At 45.1% G+C, this 12,680-nt stretch overlaps 1 protein-coding gene across 2 annotated transcripts in view; it reads right to left on the bottom strand.

Annotated features, from left to right (window-relative positions):
- The window catches only part of ESRP2 (epithelial splicing regulatory protein 2), a 66,900-nt gene extending 54,551 nt beyond the window's left edge, over positions 1-12,349 (bottom strand). The window contains exons 1-3 of one of the 2 annotated variants that reach the window (XM_081963338.1): positions 12,185-12,349; positions 11,689-11,851; positions 10,319-10,447 (exon numbers count right to left, since the gene is read on the bottom strand). In XM_081963338.1, the coding sequence (XP_081819464.1) occupies positions 10,319-10,447; positions 11,689-11,829 (270 nt within the window). In that variant the 5' untranslated portion in view covers positions 11,830-11,851; positions 12,185-12,349. The remainder of the gene's footprint in view (positions 1-10,318; positions 10,448-11,688; positions 11,852-12,184) is intronic. The other variant, XM_081963339.1, reaches the window with a different exon arrangement.
- Between the last annotated feature and the right edge of the window lie 331 nt (positions 12,350-12,680).

Below are 12,680 nucleotides of genomic sequence, written 5' to 3'. Positions count from 1 at the left end.
GAGAATTAGCTGACAACATTTAAATAAAATATACAAGCATCTTCACAGCCAGCTTGGAAATTCAGCAAGATCTCTAAATAAACATAGGTCCATGGATGCACTAGAAAACATTTCCAACAATGCAAAATAGAGACCAGCCATTTTCTATCACTCTACCAAATAGATACTATAGAGATTCTCAGTCCTCCAGGTCATGGTTGTCCCAAAGGTGCTTTTTCAGGAGGCAACTGGACTTCTTGATTTTATTCTTTTGAAGACATTTCGCTTCTCATCTAAGAAGCTTCTTCGGCTCTGACAGAATGGTGGGGAATGGAAGGATTTATGGAAGGTTTTTAAATCTCCAAGTGCTTTAACGACCCTCTCAAAGGATGCAAATGCCCAGCTGTCTGCAAGGAGTATAAATCCTTCCATTCACCACCATCCACTCAGAGCGGAAGAAGCTTCTTAGATGAGAAGCGAAATGTCTTCAAAAGAATAAAATCAAGAAGTCCAGTTGCCTCCTGAAAAAGCCCCTTTGGGGACAACCATGGCCTGGAGGACTGAGAATCTCTACAGATTTTTTGCTGTACAATTTGGGATGAAGACCCTTGGAATGGTGTGGGAATAGGAATGGATTTCCAGAGAAAAATTGCAGACCACAGGAACCATTTGCACCACTCGGGTGACCCTGAGGACAGAGACAAACCTCGGAGTGCTTCAACCGCCCTCTAAAAGGATGCAAATGACCAGCTGTCTGCAAGGAATATAAATCCTTCCATTCCCCACCATCCTGTCAGAGCTGAAGAAGCTTCTTGGGTGAGAAGTGAAATGTCTTCAAAAGAATAAAACAAGGAAGTCCAGTTGCCTTCTTGAAAAAGTACCAATACATTCCTAGACAGATGATTTATCTGGTCTCAGAGTGAAGGAAAACAATGAAAGACAACCAGCCTCGCACTGCCTTGCATAAATCAAACTGCCTTTACTACTACTACTCAATATTCCACATAAATCTGTCTCGTAGGGTAAGACGACCTATTCTGATTGTGACCTTCGTCTGCGTGGCACCTTTTCAGGCGATCACTGAATAATAGTAACTCCATACAGGTAGCTCTCTGCTTACAACCGGCCATTTATCCATTTTTTGAGGTTACATCACCACTGAAAAAAAAAATGTCTTATGACCTTCCCTTGCACGGCCTAGCCACAGGATCAAAATACACACGTTTATAGCAACGGGCATGTGTTTATCTTGGTCGCAAGCTCCCTGGAATTATGCAATTTCCATTTGCAACTTTCCCAGCTGGCTTTTGATAAGTGAAGTCCATTTGGAAGGGGTGGGGAGTCTAGAATTTACCTAACAATCATTGAGTCACTTAATACAGGGGTGTCAAACTCAAGGTCCCGGGGGGGGGGGGATATCTGGCCTTCTGGGTGCTTAGATGTAGCCCATGGGGCTGCCCTGGAAACAGTGAAGGACCAGCCGTGATGCCTCTGCCAGCGAAAACGGAGGCCATTGCAGCTGAAAATGGAGTTCACGTGGGCTGCACCTGGGCTCCGTTTTTGCTGGCAGAAGGTTGCAGCCAGAAATGGAGCTCGGGAGCTGTTTTCTTTAGCGGGGCGCTCGAGCCACCACAGGCGCCCCTGACATGTGATGTCGAGCTGGCCACACCCACCATGGCCACGCTCCCCCCAGGTCAAACACAACCCTGAAGTGGCCCTCAATGAAATCAAGTTTGACCCCCTCTGACTTAATAACTGTAGAGATTCACTTAACAACCATGCCCCCCCCCAAAAAAAAGAAGGCACAAATTTGGGCACAGTTGATTTCACAGCTGCTTAGCTTAGCGCTGGAAATCCTGGTCGCAGTTGTGACCTTAATGGAGTACCTGTATGATCTAACAAAAACAAAGAAATACGTTTGCAAGCCTTCCGACGGTGCACCCCAATGGATACTTTTGCAGATCAAAACGTTGACGGTATTTCTGAAGGAGCCGCGTGTTTGCAGTGTAAAGTATACAATATCACTCCCATTGTTCAGGTTAACAGATTCCACAAAAACCCTGGCTTCCTTCACCAGGGCAAAGAGCAATCTGCTAGCCAACTGCAAAGGGCGAGGCTCATTTGACTGCTTTTCCTTGAGTCCAAGGTTTGCTCACCTAAACAGTCTGGAGGTCCCCTTCTCCTTTCTAAACCCATGCCTGCAGGAGCAGCCTGTCAGCCCTGGAAGCCATATTTTGCCTTGGGTCTTCTGGCCTACCACATTGACTGCTGTGGGAAAATGGGAGGAGGGATTATATGGAGTATGGGGGAGATATACAGTCAAAATAACATTCCTTTCTCAGAGAGTCAAGGACGTCTTGCCCTTCACCTGGAGGGGTGTGACTGGGAGGCATCTCCAGTTTTGGATGGTGCCTGATTGGACCATGTGACGGACATGTGGGGGCTGGGCAGGGACTTGGACTTTCATTAGGGTGGGGAAAACCTGGAAGCTTTCAGATTCGGCTTTTCCCAGATGTGCCAATAGGACATCACTTCTTGTGGCTATTATTTTGATTTTAATCCCCTGTGTTAAGTTCGTTATAGGACATGGTCTTCTGATGGGAGGGGGTGGCCTGTCAGGCCTGGAAGCCATCTTTTGCCTTGGGCCTTCCAGCTTGCCACATTTACTGCTGTGAGAAAATAGGAGGAGGGATTATATGGAGTATGAGAGAGAGATATAGTCAAAATAACATTCCTTTCTCAGAGAGTCAAGGACATCTTGCCCTGCACCTGGAGTGGTGTGATTGGAAGGTCTCTCCGATTGGGACAGGGTCTGATTGGGCCATGTGATGGACATGTGGGGGCTGGGCAGGGACTTGAACTTTCCCTTGGGTGGGAAAAACCTGGAAGCTTTCAGATTTGGGTTTTCCCAGATGTGCCAATATGACATCTCCAATAAAATGGAACTTTGAGGAACTTCAAACCTTGGAGTTTTCTTTCATTGGGGGTGTTTTTTGCAACCCTGACACAAACATTATCATGATATCTGTCATTTCTCCATCCAAAGTCATGCATTGTGTATTTAGTGTTTGTGGGATCCTGGCCAAGAACAATGTCTATGGAGATTCTCAGCCATCCAGGTCATGGTTGTCCCAAAGGTGCTTATTTTCCCAAAAGGCAGCTGGACTCAAGAAAGCCCAGTGGCCTCTTGAAAAAAAAGGTGGCCTGTTTTTGGCTCTTTTTCAAACCTTTCATTATATTCTCTAGCAGAGAGCAAACCCCGCTCCCTTCTAGCCTTGAAGATGTTACCTAGTTGGGTCATGAAATGTCTACAAGAAAACAACCAAATTCAGAGAACATCAAGGACTCCACGGTTTAACCCTGAGCTACAAATATTCTCTTCTGTTGATATTCCTGAAAGCTGTCCTTACTTTAGCATGCCCAAGTATGCTAAACCAGCCGATTCTGTCCTACAGACCTGGCAAAGTTCTCTTGGAAAGGGTCAAGAACCATTTGGTTCCTACCAGAAAATCATCTTGGTGTACATATCACATTATACCCAAAGACACAGAATAATAAAGAGTTGGAAGGGCCCTTGTAGGTCATCTAGTCCAACCCCCCACCCCAAGCAGGAGACCCTACCTACACCATTTCAGACAGATGGCATTCCAGTCTCTCCTTGAAAGCTTCCTGTGACAAAGCTCCCCCAATGATCAGAGAGTTTGGTTTTTGGCTTAGCATGTGAATCCAGCAATCTGGTTTGAAAATCATGACCTATAGTTGGAACGATTTGTCAATGGCTGGCTTATTCAACAAGCTAGGTTTAAGAACTTAGATGTGTGAGCTCAGTCACTGCGAGCTTACAAAACAAGGGGCCAGAGAAGGCAAGCTTTTCAAAGGCTGTGTTAACTTTTGATGGGGAGGGGGGATGATTTACGGTTTGTGATTTTCATCATGCCTTAATTAACTTATTCACTGGGGTTTCTCCGGCGCAGTACGACTTGTTTTTAAAACTGTAGCTTAATTTAATTTGTGTACCCAGCCAACTGTGGCTTTCCCCATTATTCACGATTACAACAGTCCGTGACTTGGTTCAGCAAGCAAAAGCGGGCAAAATCTGCGAAGGGTGGCTAAACCCCAAGTTGCAATTGGCGAAAACAGGGTACTGTCTCGTAAAAGTATCGAAGATAATTATAGTGTGTTGCTTAAGAAGTGTGACTGGGAGGGAGGGAGGGATGGGAGACAGAAGAAACGGCAAAGTGTATTTAAGCTGCTTCAGCTGTCTTTGGTTGTAAAACGCAGGGCAAGATCTAACTTGCAGTCCGAATACTCATTTTGGAATAATTTCCAAACCACCAAAACTCACTTTGCAGTCTTAACTGGTTTTTCGTGAAGTTTATCCAACTGGAGAGTGAAAGAATAGAAACGTATCATATCTAATGGCTCCCCCCCCCCATTGCTCAAAATTACTTCAGCTTTTCCAGAGGCTTCTGTTCTCCTATAATTAAGGATGAATCAGCTCAGCATGGAGAAGGGGAAAAAAAAAAACCCAGCAGCCTTGAAACAACACGGCACTTTCAGCTCTATTTTCCAGGCAGATACTTGTCCAAGAAACAGCAATCTAGTAACCCGTTTTACCTCCTCAGCAAACACACTCACAGGAGATTCATAGGAGAGAGAGAGAAAAAAAACCCACCCAACCCACATTCAACAAAGCTTTGAAATTGCATTTGTCTACTTTCAATTTTTTCCCCTCCGGTTTCCAACTCCAAGCTCGGAGAGATACATAGGAAGAAAAAGGACGAGGGAATGTTTACGTTCACGTGTAAATAGCCGAGCTATTCCTCGTGTCTATAGTAACACATAGAAAAAGAGCAACCTTATCCTGCAAGGACACCAGAAAGAAAAGCACTGGACATGCTGGTGTGTCGTTCAAAGCCGAAACAGACCAAATCACGTGGTATTCTACCAAGTGCGCAATCCAACTTCTTGCACCTGGGATCTCCTACATGGGTAAGATTGACTGCATTGGATTTCTACAGCCATCCATCTCATGCACATGTGTAATAAACACAATCCATTAAAAACCATTAAAAGCAACCAATGTAAATTAAACAGATGACCAAAAACAAGATGGTGGAAAAGCATACAAAAGAAGATTCAATTAACAATAAAGGAGGATACTTGTAGCTCAGGGTTGAAATGAGAAATCCATGCAGTGGTGGGTTCCGGATCCCGGTGCAATGGGGCCCGGTGTCCCCCACATGTACACAGCGTGTGCATGCGTCCTTACCTCCATGACACCTCCGCGATGCTCCAGCTGCTCGGCGGAGCTCCGCGCAGGCACCGTGCGCTTCATGTGCATGCACAGAAGTGCCAAAGTGCTCAAATACAGGTAAGGAGCTCGGGCAGGTGTGTGGGCCCTCCGGAGCACCGTACCAGAACGGTACCCGGTGCTTCCGGCAGGCACCGGTACGCCCTTACCGGGATGTACCGCCTTCAACCCACCACTGGGTCCATGGTGCTCTCTGAGCTTGGTTGTTTTCTTGCAGACATTTCATGACCCAACTAGGTAACATCATCAGGGCTAGTCCTGCTAGCAGTGATGACATCACCTAATTTGGGTCATAAAACGTCTACAAGAAGGCAACCAAGCTCAGAGAGGACCAAGGGCCCCTCATATTCAATTAATTACCATATAACCATCTAGCCAACTTAAAATCCTGTTTAAGATTAGCACCTCCACTATGCTTATTGGGGGATTATGAAAAATATCATCTGGCACTTCTGAATGGCACTCTACAGTCCTCAATTTAGTTTGCTTTTGTTGTATTGTAATACAGTACGTTCTAGTCCCTGTGAAGGTTAAAACGAAGAGTAAAGTTACTAAATTAGCGTAACAGCTGGATTATCATAGCTGGATGGCCTTGGTGGAACATATGGAGTTACCAACAACTGTTTGGAAACACGAATGGGAAGAAGACATACAGAATATATACAGAATAACAGAATTGGAAGGGACCTTGGAGGACTTCTAGTCCACCCACCTGTTCAATCAGGATACCATTTCAGTCAAATGGCTGTCCAATCTTTTCTTTAAGACCTTAAAAGCGAAGGAACACCCAACAAATTCTACAGACAAGCTCTGAGCGCAAGACATGTCAACCAACATGTCATATTTCCAGGAAAAACAATACAATAGGATCCCAATCATAAATATATACCCATTTGGCATCTTAACAATCATCTTGCATTTTTCAGGTACAATTATGAAAATAATGTCGATAACTATGACATACAACATTATGTATTTAAAAGAGATTATAAATGTATGATTAAGAGAATATTGGTTATAATCAGGATGTATAAAACTATATCTACTCAAAAAGGACTAGATACAGCCAGTACACTGCCATTGCAAAACTGGAAATGTGATGTATTATAGAAAGAAAAACGTACATATTTATTTAAAGAAATACCTTGCATTTTTCCTATCGGTCTTCATTTAGTTTTCTGAAAGAGAATTTGCTTTTGATTTTTTTTTTCAAAGTAGAAAAGAGGATTTCAGAGAAACTCTCCAAGACAGAGGGCAGGAAATTTGCATCTATTTAATCCCAAAGTAGCCAGAGGGGTTTAGGTTTTTTTTTTTTTGTTTGTTTTTGTTTTGAAACAAACTTCTCTTCAATTATGTGAAACACCAAGGAAGGAAATTCTTCCAGAAGCTCCTGGGTAAGATGGCTACTGCAAGGAGAGTTTTCTCTTTGAGAAATTAAAGATAAAGGTTCCCCTCACACGTATGTGGTAGTCATGCCTGACTCTAGGGAGCGGTGCTCATCTCCGCTTCAAAGCCGAAGAGCCAGCGCTGTCCGAAGACGTCTCCGTGCTCATGTGGCCAGCATGACTCAATGCCGAAAGTGCATGGAATGCTGTTACCTTCCCACCAAAGGTGGTTCCTATTTTTCTACTTGCATTTTTACATGCTTTTGAACTGCTAGGTTGGCAGAAGCTGGGACAAGTAACAGGAGCTCACTCCGTTACGCGACGCTAGGGATTCGAGCCACCAAACTGCCGACCTTTCTGATTGACAAGCTCGGCATCTTAGCCACTGAGCCACCGTGTCCCTCTAATAATTTAATTTGAGAAATTACTGGATAATTATTAGGGAAGTTCCGTGGCAGAATTCAGATAAACGGTGAAAAAGAACTAGGCGAAGAATTTGGTTGGGAATTTTGAAATCTATGCTCAGCTCCAGAATTACTTCTCCAAACCTCACGAAAGCTTTACAAAGCCAGATAAAAGTCCTGGAATTCGTTTCCAATGTCAGGAATCATCCATAGATCAACCAGGAATCAACCCAAAACAGAAAGTTCTTGACCTAAAACCATTCATTTAGTGACTGTTCCAAGCTACAACGGCACTGAAAATAGTGACTTATGACTCTTTTTCACCCTTACCACCATTGCAGCTTCCCCGTGGTCATATGATCACTGCTTGGCAACTGGCATGTACTTAGGACGGTTGGACTGACTGGTGATTTCTCTTTTGCGACCTTCCGACAAGCAAAGCCAATGGGGAAGCCGGAGTCACTTAACAACTGTGTGACTAACTTAAGAACAGCGGGGATTCACTCAATGTGGCAAGAAAGGTTGTCAAATGGGGCAACATTCATTGAACAACTGTCTTGCTTATCGATGGACATTTTGGGCTCTGTTGTGGTCCTTAAACCAAGGACGACCTCAATCTGAGATAGAGAACAAGAGGAGACAGCCTCCTATTGTGCATCCGAGGGGATGCAACATTCCCTTCTTTCCCCATTGTGGTTCAGAAACAGGAATCTCCTTACCCTCCCACCCAAATACGATACCTGTCATTTCTCCATCCAAAGTCTTTTGTGGGACCCTGGCTAAGAACAATGTCTATGGAGATTCTCAGCCATCCAGGTCACGGTTGTCCCAAAGGTGCTTATTTTCCCAAGAGGCAGCTGGACTCAAGAAAGCCCAGTGGCCTCTTGGGAAAAAAAGCATCTTTGGGACTTGCCAAGAATAGTAACATTCCTTGAAAAGCGGGGAGTCCTTGGTGCTCTCTGGGCTGGCCTGTTTTTGGCTCTTTTGCAAACCTTTCATTATATTCTCTAGCAGAGAGCAAACCCCGCTCCCTTCTAGCCTTGAAGATGTTACCTACTTAGTTAACGAAATGTCTGCAAAAAACCCACCAAATTCAGAGAACCTCAAGGACTCTACGGTTCAACCCTAAACTACAAATATTCTCTTCTGTCGATATTCCTGAAAGCTGTCCTTACATTGTTGTTCAGAGACAGGAATCTTCTCACCCTCCCACCCAAAGAAGCATAATCCAAGACATCATGGGTACCAAAATTTCCCCAAAGTTGGGATGAATATCCTCAGGAACAGATGCCGTGTCCAAAGGCTTTTGATCTGGTTTCTCATATTCAATGCGATTGGAGGGTGTAGATTACTTGTAGGGATTCCGAATGCAGAGATGATCTGTCCTTGAGGACTAGGGAAGGGGTGTGAAACAGCTACTCTCAGTCCTGGGAAAATGGGAGGCGTGAACAAGGATTTTGGAATAGCCTTGGCCTTGATTCAATTTGGAGACAGTGAGAACCCTTCTCGGCTTCTGAAATTCTGTCTCATCAATAGAATAAAATTCTGGGAATCCAGAATTCCTAATTTGACCTACCTTGAAAGGCTGGTACATTTTTTTTTAAAAAAAGGAAAGAGATTAAGTCAAATCAACACTATTAAAATGTGTTGAACTTAAGCATTAAGCATTTCCCATATTCTTTGGGATATCTTGCTATGGTTTGGGCTCTTGGTCCAGAAAGTTTTCTCTGACTTTGCCGTAGAACAGCAGTCACCAACTTCCCTGGCACCAGGGACTGGTTTGGGAAGAAGAATTGTCTTCTATGGACTGGGGATGGCGTGGGAGGGAAGGAAGGGATTGGTTTTTTTGTGCAACCTAGATCTGTGCTTGCAAACCTTTTCGGCACCGAGTGCCGAAATGGGAGCATGCACTGGAGGCGGGGGGGGGGGGGGGAAGAGTACTGGAAACAGGAAGAGCAGCTCCTTGATGTGCATGCACATGCCTGGGAGCTGAGCTTCTGATTTCCAATGCTCCCATGTGAGCAAAAACCAGCTGTCCGGTGCGCACCAGAACCTGGAAGAGCAATGGGCGATGCCTGATGTGCCCAGAGAGATGGCTCTGCGTGTCACTTCTGGCACGTATGCCATAGGTTCACCATCACGGACCTAGATCCTGCACATGTGCAGGTGAAGCTTTGCCCACTCACCCATTGCCCATGCAGGCCGGTTCCTAACAGGTCACGAACCGGTACTGGTCCCAGGGGGGGTTGGACCTCTGCTGTAAAGGATGCTAAAGTTCTGTCCCACGTTTCAGAAGTGTATTAAAATTCTTGAGAAGTTTCCAAACCAAACAGCAACACACAACGTATCCAAAAACTTTCCAAGTGAATTCGCACGTGCAGATATGTCCCGGAGTTCAACGTTAAGCAACAAATATAGACATTAATCTACATCTAAATGGGCCAACATGGATTTGCTCACCGAAAGTTCCAGTCATAATTATTCTCGGCAATGACTTACGACATCCAAGTTTTTTAACATAGCTCATACCTTGGATTACGTTCATACATAATGCCAAGCCAGGATTTTTAAAAAAAATAATTCTCTGGACAACTCATAAAGGTGTGGCTGACAGGTAACACAAACCGAATGGTTGACAGGTAACACAAAGAGAGCTGGTACATATCAGACAGACAACAAAGAGACACCTCCCTAAGATGATGGAAGATTGGGCACAGGGTGGGTAAACCAGTCATTTATAATGAGGGTGAGATGTTTTATCTACTGACTGTCCTCACATCTGCACTTTCTTACTCGACCAAGTTCCAGCACTCATCACTGGCCAACGAAACACTATCAACCATGATCAGTTCACACCACTAAATCAACAAATGTTGCATTTATTTTAACCAGGTTTACCGATGCCCGGATAAACTTCAGTGGCTTCCCTTCGCAAACCCTGGCTGCTTAACTGCGACTCAGATCGACTGCAAAGGCCAAGAAAGGGTTCAAAAGGAGCAAAAGCAAACAGCTTCGGGTGCTGGGTGAACTCAGCCACTGCAGGCCACCATCCAAGGTGGCCGCACACGTGGCAGAGATGGTGCCCAGCCAGCCTCGGTTGCAGAACAAACACGCTTTCCTCGACAAGGGGCGAAGCACTGGGTCGCTTGACCAATTTTCAAAGCGGAAGGCACTTCCTGTTTGCTCGATTGCATCAGTTGGAACCCTGCTCCCTGCATTCACAAGCGAACCCTCACCTGTTGGAGGACGCGGTCCAGAGGCTCCGCTTTGGCCAAACTCTCGGGGGTTAACCCTGTCAGTTCTCGGCAAGGCTCGCTCAGCTCCAAATTGTCTGCCTTCACCAGGCATTTATGCAGCGTCCCTACCTGAAAATGTTTAACAAAGAAGGCAGAGGGGGAGGGGGGAGGGGAAAAAGAAAAGAAAAGTAAAACTCCAGGAACTGGATGGAGCGAGCGACTTGTAAAAAAAATAAAATAAAGTGTATTAAAAGGTGGTTGGAACCACAGCTGGCTCCCCGTTGAAAATGGGAAAGGGATGGCTGGAGATGCAGTTGCTAATTTCGCAAACTTCCCATCTCGGTTTCCCCTCTGGGCTTTTTGCCTTTTCAAGGAGATTCACAGCCTTCCCATAAAAATATAAGAGATTATTTTTTGAAGAGACCCAGCTGCAATTCTTGCATCATTCCAATGAGGAGCGGGGGAATAAAATCAGGCTGATCCCATCATTAAGAACTTGATTTAGGGATCTCGGGTGGGGGTGGGGGTGGGGGGGACACACAGCCCTTGAACCTCCCCTCTTGTTTTCTTTTCAAATTATTCATTTGAAATTCACTTTGGGGTGCGGGGGTGCGGGGGGGGAGGAAGAAAGTCAACATAGGGATTTCATTGGACCGAGTTCTTCTGGGTTGCGTAAAACAGGTTTTCCTCCCACTCACTCCGGTTTAATCCCCGTATCAAGCGACAGGTTCCCCAAGCAAACATGCAGGCCTGATTTCAAACACAGAAACACAAAAAGGTACATATCCAATATCCCAAACATGGTTAAAAGGCCGTTTGTTTGTTTGTTTGTTTGTTTGTTTGTTTGTTTTACAAGAAGCAAGGGCCTTTTAGAGTCCCTCAAACATGAAAATGCTTCTATGGACCCCGGAATATGGAGCTGGGCGAAGACTTCGTTCTTTTTGTAAAGTCTGGAATTGACTCTCCTAGTCAATTTCAAGGGAAATTTTGAACCCAGGTTTAATGGACCCCAGAATATGGAGCTGGGCGAAGACTTCGTTCTTTTTGTAAAGTCTGGAATTGACTCTCCTAGTCAATTTCAAGGGAAAATTTTGAACCCAGGTTTAATTTTGAACTGAGCCTGGTCCAGACTTAATAGTTTCTCCCTGCTTTCAACTAACCCGCCAGCCCCCCCACCCCCAACCCCCCCAAGCCAAGTTTGGGGGAGGAGAGCAAAGCTCATTCCAGCCCTGGGTATGTTTGCTCAGATATAGAAATCCCCCTCAGGTGGTTGAATGAGAGAGAAGAGGTTTTTTTCTCGGTTAAAGTGGTTTCGCCTCTCCTTTTGCAAATTGCCCAACGGGTGTACAAAGAGGTTTGGGAAGTCATACCTTCTTGCTGGGGAGATCCACAACTTGCCACACCAACAGAATTAGTTCCCTTTCATCCGACCCCAGCTTAGCCCCATTTCCACCAGCGGATGCCCCAAACAAGACCACCAAACAGTCACTGTGCGGAGAAGAAGCCGTCATGACCACAGAAGGGAGGGAAGAGCTACAATCAAAAGCAGAGGTAAAGGAGAAGAGGGGGAAAAAAAGGAGGAGGAAGAGAGAAGGAAGAGAGAGAGAGAGAGAAAAAAAAAAGAACAAAAAATAAATAAAAGAAAAGGAGAGAGAGAGAGAGAAAGAGAGAAAAAGTATAAAACAAGCCAAACACAAAAACTTACAAATAAAGGGTACCCCCATTCCCCAAGTGATCAAAGGGAAGATATAAAAAAGTCAATCTCAGAAAAGCCAGAACTATGGGTAAAAGGGAACAGGGAAAAAGGTAGCTAAGATTCAAATAACATTTAATAATAAGGGGGAAAATATCTGTTTGCTGTTGTACCTGTATTTCAGGTGAGCTCTTTCTCCCCAGCTCTAACTGGGGGATAAAATTTAACAGACAGTCCGTTTGTCTCCCTCTGACATCATGGCAGGATCCCAGCCTAGGTTTAAAAAAAAATCTTTTTCTTTCCTCGCTCTCTTTTTCCTAAGTTACCTGCCCCTCCGTGGAAGCACATGACCTGAGTCAATTTCCCAACAGGCAAAGCCATTGGGCCTGCAGGAAAGGTGGAGGTGGGACCTGGAGCGAAATCCACGCCCAGTTGAATCTACCTGATTGGGTTTGTGTATGTTTGGTTGGTTGGGAGGGAGGGAGGCAGAGAGATCAGGAGGGAAACTCCCTTTCTCAATTTTAACTTTAATTTCAGGAAGTGCCTTAACCTGTTCTGGTTTTTTTTTTCCCCTCCCACCCTTTCTCTCTCTCTCTCTCTCTCTCTCTCTCTCTCTCTCTCTCTCTCTCTCTCTCTCCCTCCCTCCCTCCCTCCCTCCCTCTCTCTCTC

Source organism: Natrix helvetica (genome assembly GCF_964273705.1).
Source record: "Natrix helvetica genome assembly, chromosome: 10".
In the NCBI taxonomy this organism is placed as follows: domain Eukaryota; kingdom Metazoa; phylum Chordata; class Lepidosauria; order Squamata; family Natricidae; genus Natrix; species Natrix helvetica.
This window is presented reverse-complemented; position numbering and strand designations above follow the sequence as displayed.